Source organism: Varanus komodoensis, unplaced genomic scaffold (assembly GCF_004798865.1).
Source record: "Varanus komodoensis strain SLA01 unplaced genomic scaffold, ASM479886v1 scaffold1, whole genome shotgun sequence".
Taxonomy (NCBI): domain Eukaryota; kingdom Metazoa; phylum Chordata; class Lepidosauria; order Squamata; family Varanidae; genus Varanus; species Varanus komodoensis.
Genome location: NW_025335268.1, coordinates 89,799,359 through 89,819,259, shown reverse-complemented (window position 1 = coordinate 89,819,259; position 19,901 = coordinate 89,799,359). Strand labels below are relative to the sequence as shown.

At 45.9% G+C, this 19,901-nt stretch overlaps 1 protein-coding gene across 1 annotated transcript; it reads left to right on the top strand.

The window, feature by feature from the left end:
* The first annotated feature begins 14,576 nt into the window (after positions 1–14,576).
* SOX14 (SRY-box transcription factor 14) lies at positions 14,577–17,703 on the top strand. Its single transcript, XM_044449925.1, has 2 exons — positions 14,577–14,629; positions 16,971–17,703. Exon 2 carries the CDS (start codon positions 16,981–16,983, stop codon positions 17,701–17,703), a length of 723 nt encoding a protein of 240 aa, XP_044305860.1. The 5' UTR covers positions 14,577–14,629; positions 16,971–16,980.
* The last annotated feature ends 2,198 nt before the right edge of the window (positions 17,704–19,901 follow it).

The following is a 19,901-nucleotide window of genomic DNA, read 5'->3' as shown; positions in this document are numbered from 1 at the left end:
TAAAACAGCTAAATCCCCGTGCACCACTTTGAACATTTCTCCTTAGGAGCCTGAAAGGGACAGCAAGCTTCTGTTTTATTAGATTTAAAGGGAGAATTAAAGGGATATTCGTGAGTGCAAATCTAGGAAACCTGCAGCGTACCTTTGTAACCATCACCTCCCCAAACTGATCTGTGTTGCTTCCAAACAGCCCAAAGATTAATCTAAGAACAGGAAAAACTTTGCAGGAAGTTATATTTGTCTTCCAAACTTCCTTACATTCCAGTGAAGTTCTGGGTTGCAGGGGTCAACATTAATTGCTTTTGGGATATTTTTCAGAGAGATCCAGTTGTTCAACAAAGCTCTGCCTGGTTGTTCTCCACCATTGCATTCCCAGGGAAGAGTGGTGAGTGTATGTTCCAATACTGGTGGTGTAGGTTGAAGGCCACACACATAAGGAGGGCCAAAAATGTAGGCAGCTGTGTGAAGCATAGCAACACACCCGTTCTTGTGGTTTTCCTACTCACCAGCAGCAGGTCTTTTGAAAGGCTAATGGATCTTAATTCTATGTTCAAGACCAAGATCAAGATACTTCAAAACACTGTGTATTACAGCAAGGAAAAATGTGTTTCCCGCTGTGCACCAAGTATTTTGAAGATACTAAGCTAAGCTCAGAGGTCTCCATTACCCATGCTATCCTGTGAGCCCTGACTCTACCACACCACTCAAGACAAGGAACAGTAGTCCAAGAAACTAGGGATGTTTGAGGGATTTGCTCCTTGCACAGTGCTATTCAAATTGACCTGAGCCACATCTGTGGACTAATGAGTAGTTTGGGATTGAAGCTCTCATCACTTCTCTGGGTTGGTTATTTGGCAGCTTCAGTTGATCAAAACAATACATTAATGTTTATTTTGGGGAAAATGCACATTAACATCTCAGAAAAATATATTCTGAGGTTTTTAAAATTAATTGAGTAATAGAATAGAATTACGGGTGACATGCAAACACAACACAGAACAGAAATAGGCCGTCTTGTCCCATCTTCTCATCCCCTTGGTCTGCTAGGCCTTTGTAGGGTCTGTCCGGTCATTTGCAGGCTTGCTTAGCACAGATAAAACAACTTTCCCTCACCCCCTTTGAATGTAGCCTCCTTTTTCAGTATCAGGATTTATTGCTGCAAATATAGATTCCCTTTTTTTGGTGGGAAGGGGAAGGTCTGCATGGTCCACTTGTGAAGATGAGGTGCTAAGAGTGAAATAGTCTTTCTTGTCATTGCACTGTTTTCCTATTCATGGAACCAGGAATCAGGAAATCCTGAGCTGATGTGGAAATGCTATTAGTGCCAAAGCAGACATCGATCTGGGGAACTGAATTCTGCCCCTGTTCTTCCTCACAATCCAACTCCTCCCAGAGTATAATAGCAGAGGCCACTCTTGTTTGCAAATTGATGTTCAAAGATAATAAGGGGGGTTTTAAATTTTTTTATACATCCTTTGAAATAGGATGTTATTTGCACAACATTCTAATAACATTTGGTCCTTTGTTTGCCTGGGCCATAATTGTTTTGACATGCAAATAGCATCCATTGAATACATGAACACTTGACTCATTTACAAGGCGTCTTTCCCAATTTTTTAAATTTAGCTCTAGAATACAGAGTGTCATTGTACATATATTAATAGATGTTGCAGTGCACTTCCTACAGACTTTTTGGTGAATCTAATCCTTAACATATTTAGGTATTGATTTTATTAAGATATTTGTTCCTCTTTCTGCCCCAAAGCTTCTCCCACTCCACAAGATGATGTATAAACTTTAAAACAAGAAAATACCCAAACAAATGAAATTAAGAACAAAATAGTATCATCTTTAGGAACACATACACAAAACAAAACAGAACAAAACAAAACAAAACACAGAAAGCAGGATCAATCTTCTTCAATGAAGGAAAAAATGTCATAGAATGGAAATGTTTTAATGGCCTGCCTACGCTCTGCAAAGGTGGAGTCAAAATGAGCTCCGGGGGGAGGGGGGGGCGGTGGCAGGGAGGAATTCCACAACTGAAAAGCTGCTGCAGGAGGGAGAATGTCTCACTGTGAGAAATGGGCGTCTGCCCTTCCAACCTTGTGAGGAGGGATAGGCTGCAAGACTCTCCCTAATATTTGTTTACCACCTGGGACCAAGTGCCATTTTGAATAAGCTCTCGGGGATCACATCATTGTAGCTTTAATCTCCTACTGCTAGCAATAAAGCGTTAGTAGATGCAGTTCAACCTTTAATGGGGGCATAAAAACTGCACAAAAGCTGGGAAACCACCAAACAATCAGTGGTCAGGGAAAGGTTATGGGGCAAGAGGAAGGGGCATGGCCATGTCAGTTACCCTAGAAGGCTTGAGTGGGCCCCTGGACCTGACGTTCTGCATGCCTGATCAGGGGTAGAGCTGCTTCCTCCCACATGATTCATAACTCTTAACCCAGCCACATAGGAGTCTGTCCTTATTGGCTGTGCCTTTAGAGAAGGATGAGACTCTTTTCAAGGTCTTCCTTTCAGCTCCTCAAAAGCCTGGTTAACGTTTTTTCCAAGTGGTCCAACATGTGAATGAGAGCAACCTTAGGTTTCCCAATAGGGTATATTTGCAGAGTGAGGTCCCAGCTCTTGCATGGTATGGACTGCTCAGATAGATTCATCTGATTCTGAGGAGGAGGCAGAGGGGCAGATGTGAGCAGGTACCTTGGCAATGTCAAGATTTCCTTATAAGATTCTCAGGGAGGGAGGGAGGGAGGGAGGGAACCAGCCTGCCTTGGTAAAGGAGATTGCTGGGGGTGAGGAGCTGGAGGGGGAATTCCTTATTTAAAATATTTGTTATCTTTATTAAATCAATTTTAAAAACAAACAAAAACAAATTAATAGCATACATGAAAATAGTAAACAATACAAGTAGGAAGGATTATTTTTCAAAACAATTAAAACTATACAACAACAAAGACAGTGCATCCCTCTTTGGTTACATGTTAAATCATTTGCTCTCTCAGGAGGCTCCACTCCCCTTCAAGAACTGCACTGAATCTTGTGAAGGTACAAAACATTTCCCTTTTATTAATGCATATTCAGTAAACAATCCCCAAATATCATCAAAATTATTCTTACTTACCAGATCCCCTTTCACCTTAATATCACAAATTAACTTGTAATTAATAGCAATATTCCAAACTTCTCTATACCAATCACTTAATTGTTAATCATATTTTACTTTCCAATTCTTAGCTACCATGAACAGTAAACTTGTTATTAATTCATTAATATTCCATCCTTATTGTTCTCTATCAAATATCAAAAATAGTGCAATTCCAGGATTTGCTTCAATATTTAAATTCAATATTTTACTAATTTCCTCAAAAGCCACTTTCCAAGTTTTTATTCCCACCACATTTAGAAATGTGTACCACCTTCCTGGCCACATCCTGGAGGGGGAATTCCTTGGAATGGTCAGAAATGTGAGCAGAAGTGTCCAGCATTCCTGCCATTGAGACCTCAAGCAGCAGTGGACACCTTTCTGAAAGGGAAAGAATATTTCAATTTGGATTCAGCTCTTCACTTGGGCAAATGCTTCTTCCACAACTCAAAGAGGATGCTAAATTGATTTATACTGTTTTGTAACTTGTTAAACTTTAATAAAATAGTAATAACTTTTTAAGAACAAAGTCCAGGGAAATTCAGAAATGCTTATCTGCTTTCAGAATAAAATGAAACAGAATTAGTTAATGAAAATTTATTGACTGTAAATCTGCCTCCTAAGAATAGTCAACAAAGCAGCCTGGGGAGAGGGGGCAGGGAGAAGCGCACTCAAGGCTCTGCAGCACGGTTTCATCTTCATTGTTGCAAGGTGATCAAAGAAAAAGAACATTTTACAAAAGGGGCATTTCTGTGGAGGGTTGGAACCCTTCCAGAAGTTCCAACTGGCCAGAAGGCCAGTCTCAAGAAGGTGTTTAGTGCATCCAGCGGCTGTGCATCCAGCGGCATGTGCCTTGTGAGGCAGGGGTGCAGAACACTGGTGGTGGCAGGATCACGGCCGATGACTCCTCACTCATTGCCGCTGTCACTGGAGTTTTATGATCCTATCCATGGTACTGACATCCACCCAAGAATCGGTTTGCCACCATGGGGCGCCATGGATAGTTCCTATGAGTTTCAAAAGAAAAGCTTCAATGGATGTGGAACCTGCCCTGGATGGGATTTCCCTCCAGCCCTTTGGGGGCTGCATGATGTCATTTGACATGACCACACGCTTTAGCACTTCACTGCCCCCCTCCTCGGCCCATTTTCTTTTCATGCTGTTCCATGCTCTTCCTCTAGCACTGACCAAGCTAAATCCCCTCTGCATGCATCTCTTGCCATCCCCATTGGTGCACTAAGAGACACATGGAGAAAGACTCATCCAGTCCTGGGACAGCAGACACTTCTAGTACCAGCCAAATCTCCAGATTTGTGTGTCCCTTATTCCGGAGGGAATAGCATGCAACATATGGACTCAGCCAGCAGTGGGAGGAAAGACTGCTCCTCTTAGCACTGCCTAAGTCAGGATCCTTCTTCATGTGCTTCTTGGGGTGATGAGAAATTTATGAAGTAAGACTTTTCCAGTTACATCCCTGGTTTTATCTTCAATCTGAGATTGGAGTTAATAGTCAGGATTCCTGCAGTGGGGACTGATTTCTCTCTCATTAATGGGATGTATAGCAGGACCTATGAAAAAAATGTTAACTACAGGTAGGTTCAAATGATAGGTGAATATCTGAAACATTCTGATCCCAGTCCATTTATGTTTCTGTTTGATAGTAATGCATTTATTAGTTAGGGGGAGGAGCTAGTCAAAGCCTTCCTCATAGGATGCTCACATATCACATGGGTCACTGGATGCTGGAATCCAGCGGAGAAAATTGGGATCTATGCCTCTGAGCCTTCTTCATGTTGTGCCATTTTGGATGCACAAACATTCTTGATTCTCTGAATTCAGCAGTGAAGAATTGCTGCATTTATGTTCTTGACATAGTGGAATGTAGAATAGAACAGTAGTGCTCCCTGGTTTAACCTAAATGGAATGCCCTTTCTTAGAGTTGCTTCAAGAATTATTTATTATTATAATATTAAAATATTTGTAATCTCTCATTTTGAATTCCTACAGTCATCTTAAAGGTGGCACACACATGTGAAAAACCAAATACACATTAAAACTGAATAAAACAAATCCCACAATGAAAAATAGAAACGAATAGAACATTCCATTGAATGGATTATACAGAAGGAGAAACAGAATGCAGTTAAATTACTTAGGGTGCAATACAATGCATGTTTAGACAGAAAAAGTGCTTTCCCTATCTAAATGTGCATGAGATGGTGTCTTTATTTATTATTTGAAATGTTTTGCCTGCTTTCACTGAAGGGGTTCAGCAATAACATTAATCAAAATGTGATAAAATCTAGAATATAATACTGGAATGTCTTTTTATCCTCAGCCATAACAAGTCTACTTCCTTAGGCTCAGTGGACAAGGAATGTTGCCTGAACATGAATAACATACTTGCACCTAGGCTGTACAGAGTGGGGTGAGAGAGGGAGAGCAGGGCCATTCCACCAGCCCTGCTATAAAACTAAATTCTGTCCCTCCTCCCTCCTCATTTCTTTTTCCTGGTGTGCTGTGCAGTCTTAGATTGTAAGTCTATGGGCAGGGACCATAAAATTTCACTCATTGCATGTAAGCCACTGTAGGAATTGTTTTGGCTGAGGATTGTGATAAAAACTCTATAGTATAATGGGCAGCATAAGATTTTGAAGGATGCATGGCAATGACTTGCAGCTATTTTTCAACATGCATGACTATGCCTGTATTTGTTGGGAAGTTCCATCACTAAAGTATCCTGTGTTCTTCTACCACTAACATTTCTTCAAGCAATCCGTGAACTTTGGGTTGATCTCTACATTCAATATTACTAAAGAAGGTTGCCCTGCAAAACTGGGTACTTTCATCAGTCACATCCTGACTGGTAGTAGCAGAGACTGTTTATTCAACCTGGTGGTGAATCTGATGTATTTCATGGCAGGGTGGGGAATTCTGAAAAGTATGTATCCTAGTTATGTACACGGAGTGTTCATTTCTTACTAGCCATTTCAGAAAGAGATCAATGGATCTTTTAGCATAGGCTTGTATAACATGTGACCTGCCAAGCTGAATGAAGCCCCCCCGCCACCCCAAGTATATAGGCCCATTAGAGGTGTGATAAATCTGCTTTTGTCATTTGTCTGGGCCTGCAAAAACTGGTCCAGATGGGCCAAAATATATTCAGCAAATTCATCTTGGTGCATCTTAAGTTGTATACATCCAGTTTTCTGTTGACTGAAGAACTGTCCTATAGTTGTAAGGAAGGGAAACAGAAAATTAAAATCACACATTCTAGGAGTGAACAGAAAGAGAAAGGTAGACAGGACCAGGCACAGGACCTGGACCAGGGGATGACATCAACTGTCATCTGGGAAGGGACCTGAGATTCTGGCTGAAATATTGTCTAGGTTTGTGTTATTTGGTTTTCTTTTTTGAGTATTTAGTTTGGATGTGCTGTAATTTATAAATATTGTAAGCCACTTTGAGGATGGTAATTGAAAAGTGGGATATATATCTGCTAAATAAATAAATTGTTCTGAAGTATAAATTGTACTCTGAATTTATTGAATAAAGTGTCAAGTATTGGCTGTTGGTATTAACCCATGAGAACTTAAAAAGGTGCTGTGAATAGCAAGGGCATTAGGAGTTAGGATTGCATGCTAACTTCTGAGTAAAAAGACCTTAATCCCCTAATTTTGGACTTGGTGATTGAGGAAGACTTCTGGGATACCACACCACAGTCCTCTGAAACTACCATTATTAGCAAGAACCACTTTCAGAGAGCTGAAGCCAAACTGAATCCCCGGGAGGAACTGCAAGAGGCTCTGAGGGCAGGACTTGAGGCACCCAGCAGGCCAGAGTTTCTGCACCCTGGTGTTACAATCGAAGATAAAGCTATCCAGAGGGCTCTCCTCCCTGCATTGTCTACCTACTGAGATCTTATTTCAAGGAAATGTAGTGTATTTCACATTTCCCAGAAACATGCTTGGCTGAAGTCAGGAAAGAACCTGTCACTATGCCCAGAGAATGGAACTCCCTCCAAAGGAGGATCCTCTTGTTCACTCTGGAATAGGTTTCTGGAGATAAGTAGATACGTTTCTTTGTAGGAAGAAATTTAGTTTGTAAAAGGGTGCTTTGTTGAAGTGGCTTTAACTGTCTCTGTTTAAAAAACAGTTTGATTACTATTGTATTCTGGTGTTTCACTGTTTTTGGTAGCTGTTTTGGTCTTTTAGGCTGCAATTGTATGCATGTTTAGACAGTAAAAACCCTACAACTGCCAACAGTCTGCAGCCAGCCACGGGAAATACCTGGAGTTGACTATTTTTCCTGCCTGAACTTACATAACACCCTTCCTTTCATTATTTAATGTTAGAGTATAATTCATATTTTCAATGGTTAATTCGGGGCATGATCCTGTGGACTCTTGACATTGTCCTATGGTCTCAGAGAGGAAACTGAAACTGGGCTACCATCTCTGCTCAGCTAGCATGGAATGACCTGTGCTCTCCAAGGTCACAAATCAGCCTCAGATTGCTGGGGGTGAGCTGGAGGTGGGGAGGGCAGGAGAGAGAAAGGAGCTTGACCCAATGGCTTATTCCGTTTCAAGGTGGTGCCCAGCCTCCTCCCATTTCCCTCTGCAGCACTTCACCTAGACAGCCGAAAATGGACACAGATGCAGTGCAGCTTCTGATGCTGTGGCAGGGAAGCTTGCTCTTGCTGTGCTTCATGTCCTGCCATGGATGCACAGGATCCTGAAACGGGCATGCAGCCAGGGTGGAGGGCATTGGATTGTGCCCTTGGGGGTTACTTTTTGTGGCTAGTTTACTAGAGCTCTTTAGAAGGAAAGTGGGATATAAATGAAAAAATATTGCTTCACCTTTGGTTATACTGTTGCTATCCTGCTAGATGGCTATGCAAATATTCCTGATTATTGCTACTTGTGGTAAAAGACTTTAATTAACCTCTCACTTTTCTTGCATTTTATTTAGATTTTTATTAGCCTATTGTTAATTGAAAAAGAAAATTAAAACAATTGTGATTGGCTGGCTTTCATGTGGATGTGATATCACATAAGATCAAAGAAGTGTTTCTCCAGCATAAAAAATCTATTGGGATTCTGCCCACTCAGTGCTTCAGCTACTCATTTTCCTTATTTTAGATGCTTGAGACAAAATTGGTTTACCATAAATGTGCTTAAGGTCTCAGTTAACTTGGCCACCTCTAATCCTGGTATTATCCAAGCAGTTCTTGAGTCATAAGGTTCTGCTCATCCAGCTTCCTGTATGTGTTCCTTTAAATGCCCCAGTTTCAAAGCATGGTAACTCATGATAGGATCGAGAAGCTGTGGGATGACCACGGTTCTGAGTATTGGGCCATTTTTGGGGGCATGACATCAAGTCATCACCTTATCTCTAGAGTCTGAGCTAGTATCCGTCCTGCTCATCTTGCAAACAACTTCCTTTTGAAAGATGGGATGTATTTCCTGGTAGGGAGATGTATAGTTTACACACATCACATGCACTATCTAATAGGTTACTGTGCCATTTGTACAACTGCATTTTGTATAGCTGTCAATTATACTAAGATGTGCTGATAGGTCTCAAGAAGCAAGACCTTGTGGTTGGAGTGCTAGCAAAATGCATTGTCTCCACAACATGGGTGCAACATGGGATAAAAACATCTGGATTATCCATAGCAGATATGTGATAACGGTATTGTCTTGCACCTTAGTTGCATGCCTTCGTTGTGACACCATGTCATATTAGAGTAATATTAGCATAAACCAACAAGACATATAATAGGATTAATAGGATACAATTTTTTTCTTGATCTAACAACTAATTAGAGACTGTTTAGTTCATCAGTTGTTTTATAATTCATTGGTTAACTATAAATGAAAATTGTACAATATCAACACTTGATGAACAGCACATCTTTATAAAGTAAAGATGGCTTTTCCTTCCAAAACTAGGAAACTGTTTGCTTTTGAGGATGAAATTATTGTGCTGTTAATTCTAGTATTAAGATTCCCTGGCAATAGAAGTGGACAGTGTTCAGCTGAAATCACTGTCAATATTTATTTGGACTTGAGGGGGTGGGGGTCAAAGTGTGGATCTTCCATACAGCTGATGAATGTTGAACTTGTTCATTTTTGAAGATATGTTAATGTATTATTAAAATAGGAAAATATTCCATAGTTATTTCATGAAGGCAAGGATGAGGATGCCCTTTCCTTCTAGCATGAAGGAGTCACTTTGTTATATCATTCATTTTTCTTTTACAAATTGCCTTATGCATACAAGAAACAATACTTCCTCCAGTGTCATCCCAAAATCACTTTCACTGTGGTTCTGGTCTATAAACTCTATTAATGCATAGATACATTTGCTAAAACCAAAACCAAAACACCCACACAACCATTTATCGGCCAAAAATTATTCACCCAGTTAACAATCCTCGTGAAGAATCACTTCTGGCTGTGAATCCTATGCATAGCCACTGAAAGCAAGTCCCACTACAATCAGGGGGACATATTTCTGCGTAAACATGCATAACCCCTATTGCACATGCACTGTTCGCCCCCTTTCCCGTTTATACACTGTTGCCCAGCACACTAAGCTTTCTGCAATGATGATCTAATGAGGGCATCATATACAGGCTTGTGCATAATTTATAATAAAATATCCACCTGTGAAAGGGCTGGAGAGAAGAGCAGAGATAAACTGAGAACACAGTCTTATGCATACTTCCTCAGAATTAAATCCCAGTCTGTTAAATGTGGTAAATGCCCAAGTAAGTGTGTGTATGGTGCAATCCTATGCCTTTTTATTCAGAAACAAGCCCCACTTACTGCAAGGTACTTGTGAATAAGATTGCAGCCATACATAACATGTAAGTGACAAGGAAATGGCTTTTCTGTGATACTGGAGGGCCAAATGGAAGACTGTAGTAGCCTCAGATTTTATTCTAACACTGTCTGTGTGGCCTTCAAAAGATGAATGCACATTTTACTTGCATTGGTCCCTGAATGTAGGAATAAATAAGAAGCTACAAAAATTGGCAGTCTTGAAAGAACTGTTAAAATCTGAGTGCCACTAGCAGGATGTGTAGCTCCATATGGGATTGGTTTCTGAAAGAACTCAAATGCCAGCAAATGCTTATGAGTTTGGGATTCCTAAAATAACACTGGCATTTCTATGGGATATGAGAATAGTGATTTAAACCTATCCTGGGAATATTCTTCCAATGTCCTATTTGGACTACTTGGATTTTCTTCATGCTAATATATTTAAAGTGCAATCTCTGGGAGCTATAGGCCTTTTTGTGATGTAAACTTGCATAGGATTTCAACTTTAAGGTAATTTAGGTCTTCATAACAAGGGAGAAGTGTTTAGTCTGCCTTTACAAAGGCTCTAAACTTCACTTTTCTTGTTCCAGGCTTAATGCAGAGTGGTTCATTTCCTGTATCACCTTTCAGCATTTTATTTGTAAGGATGCCATCTTCTCCCTTTCTTGCAGAAAAATCAGGGAGTTGATTAAAACAAGCAAACAAATGAACATTGGTAAGATAGTCTCCTTGCTTCAATAATAATTTTATATTACATTAAAAACAACAGCCCAAAATAACCACATCCTAATCTTATTTGGTTTTTGTTTTAATGAAAGTAAGTTCCATTAATTGAAACTGTTCTGGTTGTTCTGAAAGAAAAGAACAAAAGGAAGGAAGGAAGGACGGAAGGAAGAGCAAGCCTATACAAATCAGTTGTACACATTGCATGAAAATATATGAATATCAGAAAACTTAATGCATAAATATTGCATAATATTACTTGTACAAGTACTTTCTTTGAAATGCAGCTTCAAGAATCCATTTTTGACATCAGTAAAGAAAATGGAGGCATATATGGCATATTGGACAGAAAATTCCTACTGGAACACGAAGTTGCAAAATTACAAATGTCCCTTTTACACACTTGGAACAGCCCCTTTCCCTTGGTCCGGAAGCACAGCAAGCATTTTTCTTTTTGATGGGGACCCATTCATTCCCAGGCATTAAAACAAAGTTGTGGGGCTGTTTCTCCTGCCCCCCCCCCCCAAGACTCTAGCAATTGCATCCCTCCTCTGACGGTGCCCAAACAGAAAACACTCACTCTAAGTCTGGGTGATGTTCGGCTGCCCCAGCGGGAAACTTGAAAGTGAACTTTTTGCTGATACACAAATGAACGACTCAGTCTGTACCGCAGTATCGAGCAACATCTATTCTTGATCTTTTTCTACATGGGAGATATTATTACACCCGGCAGTTAGAATCTTTCCATCCCTGCCAGTCTCTTTTACACCTTCCTGTATTTTAGGATTAAATAGAAGGGAGAGGAATAAAGTTTTTATGGGCCCAGCAGCATGTTGCAGGCAGGATGGGGGCGGGGGGGGGGGGAGAAAGAGAGAGAAATATGAACTGTGCTCCTGACACGCACAAGATTGCTTTCCTGCGGCAACAGGTGATCTCCTTGCTTGGAGTTTTTCTCCTCATTTTGGCCTCCATTACCTGGGGAAGGTAAAGAGTGCAAGAGAATGGGTGCATGCAAAGGCACGGGCATTTTCTCCTGTCCCTCAAAGACTTCTTTGCAAGGAAACGACCAACCGCACGAGAGTTATTGGCAGAGCCATCTCACTCTGTCAACTGCCCAAACGATTATGGGGTGATTTGAAAGACTCTTTGGCAGCCGACAACACACTTACAAAGGGTAGCCTTCATTCCCAAATATTGGTCGCCCTGCTATCTAGATGATTTTTAAACAGAGACCAAATATCACTTTTTCAAGAAGAAAACGATACCGATTTAAAAAGCAAAAAACCTAGGACATGCCCTCCCTCGCTCCATAGCAATCTTTTTGGTTTTGGGGGGCGGATATACATAGAAAATGATTTCATGGGAAAGGGGGGGGTCTTCAGAAAACCGATATGCTTCATCCGGAAGGGCGAGTGACCCCAAGCGTTATCTGCGTTATCAAGGATCCTGCTTCCGCTGCCTAGGTTTGTTTTCGCCTTTGCGCACCTTTCAGCTTCAGGATCTGGAGTCACCCTAGAGGCTTGGGAAGGGGCGTGAATCAGCACCTCTGGGGAGAAACTTATTGACTGCCCCATGCAAAGATAATCCGGCCAGTAACAGGGGACCCCTTTGCTCATGCCCATATTTGGATGCACGCAAAAACACTTTCTTTTGCAAATGGGTATATTGCGTTCTTTCTCCTACCGGTCCTGTGAATCCATCCCGCTTTTACCGATGGGGAGAAAGGAGAAAGATTGAGAGAGAGTGGGAGAGAAAGCGAGTGAAACAGCGAGAGGGAGATGGGCGTGGGGAGCGGGGAGGAAGGGACCGATTTCCTCGACATGAGGCCGGTTCTTGTCTGAGACTTGGAACTCCACGGTCCCAGGGGATGGTGAGCGATCCGCGTCCAGTTGGACTCGGTGGCCCCAAGCCGCAACTGGTTGGCTGAGCGTGCTTGCAAGACGTTGGAGGGCGAGTGGGCAAAGACTGAGCTGCTCTGGCTAGTCCTTCATGAGTCGGCTAGCCCTGGATTATTTTAACCGTTGGCGAGATCAGCCGTTGGTTAAGGACGCTAGATGCGTTTCAAGAGCAGCTGAGCCATTAGCTGAGTCGTAAAATACAAGGAGGCGCATAGTGGAAAGAAAGAAAGAAAGAAAGAAAGAAAGAAAGAAAGAAAGAAAGAAAGAGAGGGAAAGGTCGCCTTTGCGGGATGGGAGTGGGAGTGGGGGAGGAAAAAAAGGCATGTTCGAGGGGGCTCGCACGCGGGCAGACAAAACAACATTTACAGCAGAGCGTGACAGAGACAATTATGCCCCGCGCGATCAAAGGCTCTCCGTGCGCCCGCCTTGTCGGGATCTCCTAGTGGCACAGCGGCGGAACAAACCTTCCTCTTCACATCCCAGCGGATACGGGCGAACCGCGCGAAGTGCTTTCCGCAGCAGTCTGCTGAGAGGCTACGCGCACGTGTGCGCGTCAGGGAGGTTTGAAACAGGTGCGCGCTCGCTTGCTCGCTCCCCGCCCCCAAATCGCTAAGGCAAATTACTGGTTACGTCTGGGGCTGGGGCTGCTTTGAATCCCATTCCAGTTCCCCGCGGGGGAAGGCGAGGGCTGAGGGACGGCGGCTCCTTCTCCCGGCCGATCACCGAAACACACACGCGTCTCTCCTGAGAGAAGGGAAGAGTCCCCGTCCTCTGCTCCGGGGAGTGAGGGCAGGTAGCGCCTTGCCCGGTGCCAGCCAGCCCTGGCGTCCGGGGGCCGCCTCTGGCTTCGCCTTCTGAAAGAAGCGTGTCCCCAAGACATACCTCTGCTTATCGGGACGGGGACCCTGGAAGTTTGAGTCCGTGATGAGGGCAACCGCAACGACCCGCTCCTCATGCTGCGTCCCCTTCCCAACGCCTGCCTTTGGCAAGGCACAGGGCCCGTCTGAGGATCCCAGCTCCCCGGCGGGTCAAGGGCACGCGGGCCGGGGGCGGCCTGCGAGCTTCCGCGGGAGCGCCGCGCGGCCTCGGCACCCGAGGCGCCTCGCTGGCCGCTGGGCGCGCGTGGGGGAACCGCGCCTGCGGCAGCCCGGTTCTCGGCGCATCTCCTTGCGCAGGATGCGGCGGGGGAGGGCGGGCGAGTGGGGAAGTGCCTGATGCTGTCTGGAAATGTTGTGAAGGGGCGTAGGTCGCCACAGGCAGCAGAAGCGATGCTCTTTTTTCCCTCCCCTTCCCAATTTAGAATGAAGAATTCCCATCCAAGTTGCCATATTTACAGTTTGGCTATTTTAAAAATCACGGCGGCGAACAAAACAGAGTCTCTGCCCCCACCCCCGGCGCATCACACGGTCTGACATTGCTGTTGGTGCTTTTGCCTGATCTGGAGATCAGACTTCTGGGGGGCGGGGGGGTTAAGGCATTCCTGCACATGAATTTGGGTATGTCCTGTTCAGGAGTCAACTGCAACCCTTTGTCCTTAATAAAAAGATGGATAATCATTAAAAACTCCTTTCTTTCGTATCATATTTATCAGACGATTCCGTTTGGATAAAGGTGCGCGCGCGCGCGTGCTGGGGAAACAGAACGGGGGCGATTCTTTTCCAGGCAGACATACCAATACGCACATGGCAAAATGTAAATTCCTTACATATGCATGAACCCAGCTACTCATGCAGTGTGTATATAACCTCTAAATATACCGTGGGGAATAAATGTGGAGGGCCCCGGGCGGAGGAGGAAAAATGTATCGGGCTGAAAAATGATTGGTGCTTTGAGAATATTTCCGATCTATTACCTGCTCCGTTGCCAAGAGCTCTCAGCCTTTTGCTGCTTCTACTTCCTAGCCTAAAACAAACAAACAAAAGCCTTTCTGCGATTTAGGCTCTCAGACTGCAATAATTAGAAAGCTGGAGAGAGGAAGTCGGTGAGAGGGAAGAGTCCGGGCAAGGACTCCGGAGCCCCATCGAAATGAACGAGGGAGGGCCGGGTGGAGTGGCTGGGATGCCCGAAGAGGAGACAAGACTTGAAATCCTCCTTCCACATTGCTGAAGTTCGAGGAAATCAATTTGTCGAGGAATCAGTGCAGGTGAGAAGAAGAGAATTGGGTGGCAAACTGAATTTTGTCTGACTTCCAATAACAAGTGAGAGGAAAGAAAATGAGTGAGCCCCCCACACGTCCCTTACAAGCTGCTGCAAATCATAAAGCTTTATTACATCTGTATGTATGAGCGTGTATCGCCACGGGGCATAGTGAAATATAGGGTTTGCTTGGTTTTATTTATTTTTTTTCTCTCCCGTACTTGATTGGAATAAAAAATTCGAAGGCAAGCTGCTACATTTGCATCTTAACAGCTTTAATCACGGTCCAAAAATACCTGGCGTGCCTTTAAATGTATGGGGTAAATGCAAGCGGCTGCTCCTGGAAGAGGATCGAGATGAGCCCCAAATCTTTTTAAAAGTATTTTTGTAAGATCCAAAAGGTATCCAAGACGCAGAGCTGCAAAACCACCGAAGCCAGCCAGGTGGTTCTTGGGTCGTGACGCGTTTTTCGGAAAGAGACGGTTAAAAAGTGAAGCGCGTGGTGGGGACGGCGAGGACGTTGTTGTAGCTGGGTTGCCAGAGCCGGGGGGGGCGCGGGGGGGGCGAGGAGAGCAAGCTGATGTTGGACCAGTTTTCAACCAGGCAGGTGCACAAAGCCACGACGCCCTTAAAAAACCCGGTCCCTTTAGGGATTCGAGGCAAATGGTTTCCATTTAATAAATATTTCCCTCAAGGGCATTTTGCGTCAGGCAGCAATTATTCAAAGAAAGCAGGCGTGCAGTGGAGGAGGGAGGGCTCCTGTGGGTATTTGGTCCTCTTCAGAAGCCAATCTTTAATAGTTAGAAAACAACAACAAACCCCCCAGGACAGGAAGAGAAAGAAGTGGAGGGGGCAGGGCCAGACTGGGAGTAACGGGAAAGAACAGGCGCGCATCACAAAATGACATCGGGAAAGTGTGGGACGAAGGGCTTCGCCCCGTCGGGACCGTGCCCTGCAGATGTTATCCACCCGCGTTGATCTGGTTCGCTCGAGTCAGGAACCGCGTTTCTCTCCTGGGTGCTCTTTGCGTCTTCCTCCCTCCGGCTTCACTCAGCCCTGGACCTTCCAAAAAATAGCCCTGGAAGCGTTGGTCTCAACGCCCCCCCCCCCTCGCCACTGCCCGCCCTTGGTCTTCTGGGTGAATAGCTATCAAGCCTCGTCCCCACCCAGCTCGGCCCGTCTCCCCAGGTCGGCTCCTGCGTGCCCGGGCTCGGCCCGGCCTCCGACCCTGCCGGGTGCGTGTGCGTGCGTGGAACAGAGGGAGGGAGGCTGGGGACGCGTGGTTGCCTCCACGCACGTCTCCTCACGCGTGCTCGCGGAAGCGACCGCACTCTCACGACCTGTCGCGCGCGTCCTGCCCCCACCCGCACTCGCGCGGCAGTCCGAGACGGGAGACAGACGGCTCGCTTGCCCTTGGCCCAGGTCGCTGCCCCATTGATAAACTCGCGCCCGCTTCCCCCACCCCGCGCTGCGAGAGGATTACAATCCAGCCCGTGCCTTCCCCCCGCCGCCCCCCCCTCCACTCCGCCCCAAAACGAGGGGGCGTGCGGAGTTTTATTGGCTGCCGCTATTAGCGCGCCGTCTAACAAAAGCGTCCCCTTTAATCCTGTGTCTTTAGTGATTTCTGCTTCCCCCGCGCCCGCCTCGCCGCCCCCTCCTCTGCTCCGCTCCGCTCTCCCCGTCGCGGAGGCGCCCGTTCCCCGGCTGCCTCCGCTCTGGCCGCTGATTGGGCGCCGCGGTTCGGGAGTGAACGCCCTGCCGCCGCTCCGTCAGCTCGCGCGCCGTCCCGGACCGCCTCGCCTTTGAACCTCCCCGCTTTTGGCTCCGAGTCCGCGCCGTCGCCGCACTCCCTGGCCGGCCGAGCCGCGCCGCGCACCGGCTCCCCGAAGGACGCGGCGACCCTCAGGAGAGCTCCCCCTGGACAGGCGCGCCGGACGGCAGGTGGCCTCCTCGCTGCCCGGGCGCCTCGCCCTCCCCGCCCGCTCCCGGCGCGCCCCGCCCGTCCGCCCGCCGTCCATCAAGGCGCCTCGCCGCGGAGTGGAGCGCTCGGAGAACTGGTATGATCAGCTGAGAGCCGGAGGGGCGCCTCGCCTTGGCTGGAAGGCAGCGGCAGCGGCGGCGGGAGGAGGAGGAGGAGGAGGAGAAGCGGAGCCAGGTGAGCGGGGCTGCTGCGGGCGGCGGCGGTGGCGGGGCTGCTCCACGAGGCGTCCGCCCGGCACTCGACCTCCACCAGCGCCACCATGTCCAAGCCCTCCGACCACATCAAGCGACCCATGAACGCCTTCATGGTGTGGTCCCGGGGCCAGCGTCGGAAGATGGCCCAGGAGAACCCTAAAATGCACAACTCGGAGATAAGCAAGCGCCTCGGGGCCGAGTGGAAGCTGCTGTCGGAGGCCGAGAAGCGCCCTTACATCGACGAAGCCAAGCGCCTGCGCGCGCAGCACATGAAGGAGCACCCCGACTACAAGTACCGGCCCCGCCGAAAGCCCAAGAACCTGCTCAAGAAGGACAGGTATGTCTTCCCCTTGCCTTACCTCGGAGACACTGACCCCCTAAAGGCGGCAGGGCTCCCCGTGGCAGCCACGGACTCTCTGCTCAGCTCCCCGGAGAAGGCGCGGGCCTTCCTGCCCCCCACCTCCGCACCTTACTCGTTACTTGACCCCAGCCAGTTCAGCTCCAGCGCCATCCAGAAGATGACGGAGGTGCCCCACACCTTAGCCACCAGCACCCTGCCCTACGCCTCCACCTTGGGATACCAGAACGGGGCCTTTGGCACCTTGAGTTGCCCCAGCCAGCACACTCACACTCACCCGTCGCCGACCAACCCGGGCTACGTGGTGCCCTGTAACTGTACGGCTTGGTCTGCCTCCAGTTTGCAGCCTCCAGTCGCCTACATATTATTCCCAGGCATGACCAAAACTGGAATAGACCCCTATTCTTCAGCGCACGCCACAGCCATGTAACACGCAGGCAGACTAACTCCCATTGACAGCCCCAACACCACACGCGGTTCTCGCAGGCGGCAGGACGGAACCCGCACTCGGCCAGGTCTCTGGCTCGGTGGATGGAAGCGGAAGCCGTACGCGGTGCATGTAACATACAAGACTCCAGAAACAAAGATTTGTAAAAGCCTAAGCGAAAGCTCGGGAGAGATGCCCTGGGGACCTCACGTCACCCGGGGAAGACTTTGCAGACTTTTTCTTTTTTTTCTTTCTTCTGTTTCTTTTTGAGGGAGGGGGGTGGGGAGCTCCAAGACTTTGTAGTCCAATCCAAAAACAAAAACCCCTACACAAAAAGGTCTTTCTTTCTTTCTTTCTTTCTTTCTTTCTTTCTTTCTTTCTTTCTGCACTTGGGGCTAAAAGGCACCCAAAACTTGTAAGAATTGTAAATGTGTCAAACTTTTCTTGGCGAAAAGGCTAAACATCCTTTGATTTCTTTAAGTTATTACCTTAATGTCTATGAGTTTATATATGATCGGATGTTAATCGGACTTGAATTCCTAAAATCCTGGAAGTATTCTGACTTAATGATTTCCTTTTTTTGCACATTAAAAAAACAAGATTTAGCTGTGTTATATATATCTATATATCTATATTTTACCATCCAGCACTAATAGGTTAAAATGCTTTTCATGTCAAAAAGATTAAAAGAGGAAGGGGGACAATAAAGCTCTTCAGAGTTATTAAAAAAGGAGGAAAAACGTTTATATTTCAAACATGGTATGATAGTGTTTGCTTAATTTAAAACAGATAGTCCTTCAATTTGTGTGAATCAGTGCAAGTAGACCTAAGTTTACTTTAGACAGAATGTCAGATATGAAGTCAGGCAGTAGAATTGTTTTTTAAAAATTAAAAAAGAATAACTAAAACGAATAACACGGTGGTAATTTAAATATGTTTTAACAATGTATTGGGGGAAATTGTATCCAGAAGGATTTTACCTCGTTAATTCTGTTCATTTGTTGAACAAAGACATTTTGAATAAAGACAATCTGTCATCGAACATGTCCAGCTATGTGGTGTGAATCCAATTTCAGTTCTTACGAGCTTCCGTCTAGAAGCTCCAGGCGTGCAAGGAAGCTGCATTGACGGTCCTTTGGCTGCCTGCTAGCAGGGCCTGCAAATGCCTGGTTCCCCCCAAGTGTCTGCAAAGTTGCAAGAATACAGGTCCTCCCCTCGCCCCCATTCATTGGAAGATCTGGAGCATGATCTGCTGGAATGTTCTCCTGCACAAATTTCCATTGGAATGGATGGGGTTTATAGGTGAAATTGCTTCATTCATTCAATGGGAGAACATTCTCATCTACCCCATAGTTTTAAAAACTCAGGCCCTGGCATTTAGTTCTTCTTGTTTATGACTTCGTGCATTTCTAAGGCCCAGGGTTTTTAATATTGCCTTATCTAATTCTTCCTCTCAGCAAAATCTTTCTGTCTTATAGATGGCTTGAGTTAGCGAGTGGCTGCCTCTGAGTTACCTAGGTTGCAATTCTATATCCATTTACACGAGAGTAAGCCCCATTGAATTCATTGGGTGTTACTGCTGAGTAGACATGTGTGGGATTGGGTTCTCAGACTGATGTGAACCTAGTAAAACCTAGCATGTACTTTGTTACCCGCGTGGCCACATGGGGCAGAAGTCTTGCACACTTACCTGAAGGCAGTGGGGCTTACTTCTAAGTAAACGCGCATAGACTTGTGTTGTAGGAGGACTGCTGAGCAAGCGTGCACAGGCTTGTGCGATGGTCGTTTTGAGTAATTCTGTGTATTTGCTCTGAAGGACACGCCACTGCCTTCAAGCGTAGTTAGGATGGCAGTGAATATTGGTCAGTGTTGAAGATACTCTAATTGTCCATCCTCCAGTTTAACTGGCTTGCAAGAAGCTAAGCCAGCTTTATGCAGAAATTCTGTACATGTCTTCTCAGAGTTAAGGCCCATTCAGTTCAATCAGTTTTACTCCCAGGTAAGAGTGTTTAGGATTGCAGTTGTAAACGACGTGGGGATGAATAGGTCTGACCTTGTTTTAGGAAGCCAAGGTGCTTATAGTGCAATCCTATGCATCTTTACTCAAATTTAGTTACACTGAGTTCCGTTGGGCTTACTTCCCCAGGTAAGTTGGTAGAGTGTGAGTGTATGCACTGAACAGGACTGTAGCTTTAAAGGGT

Excerpts from the sequence above, each read along its gene's own strand:
- SOX14 (XM_044449925.1), top strand. The coding sequence starts at position 16,981 with ATGTCCAAGCCCTCCGACCACATCAAGCGACCCATGAACGCCTTCATG.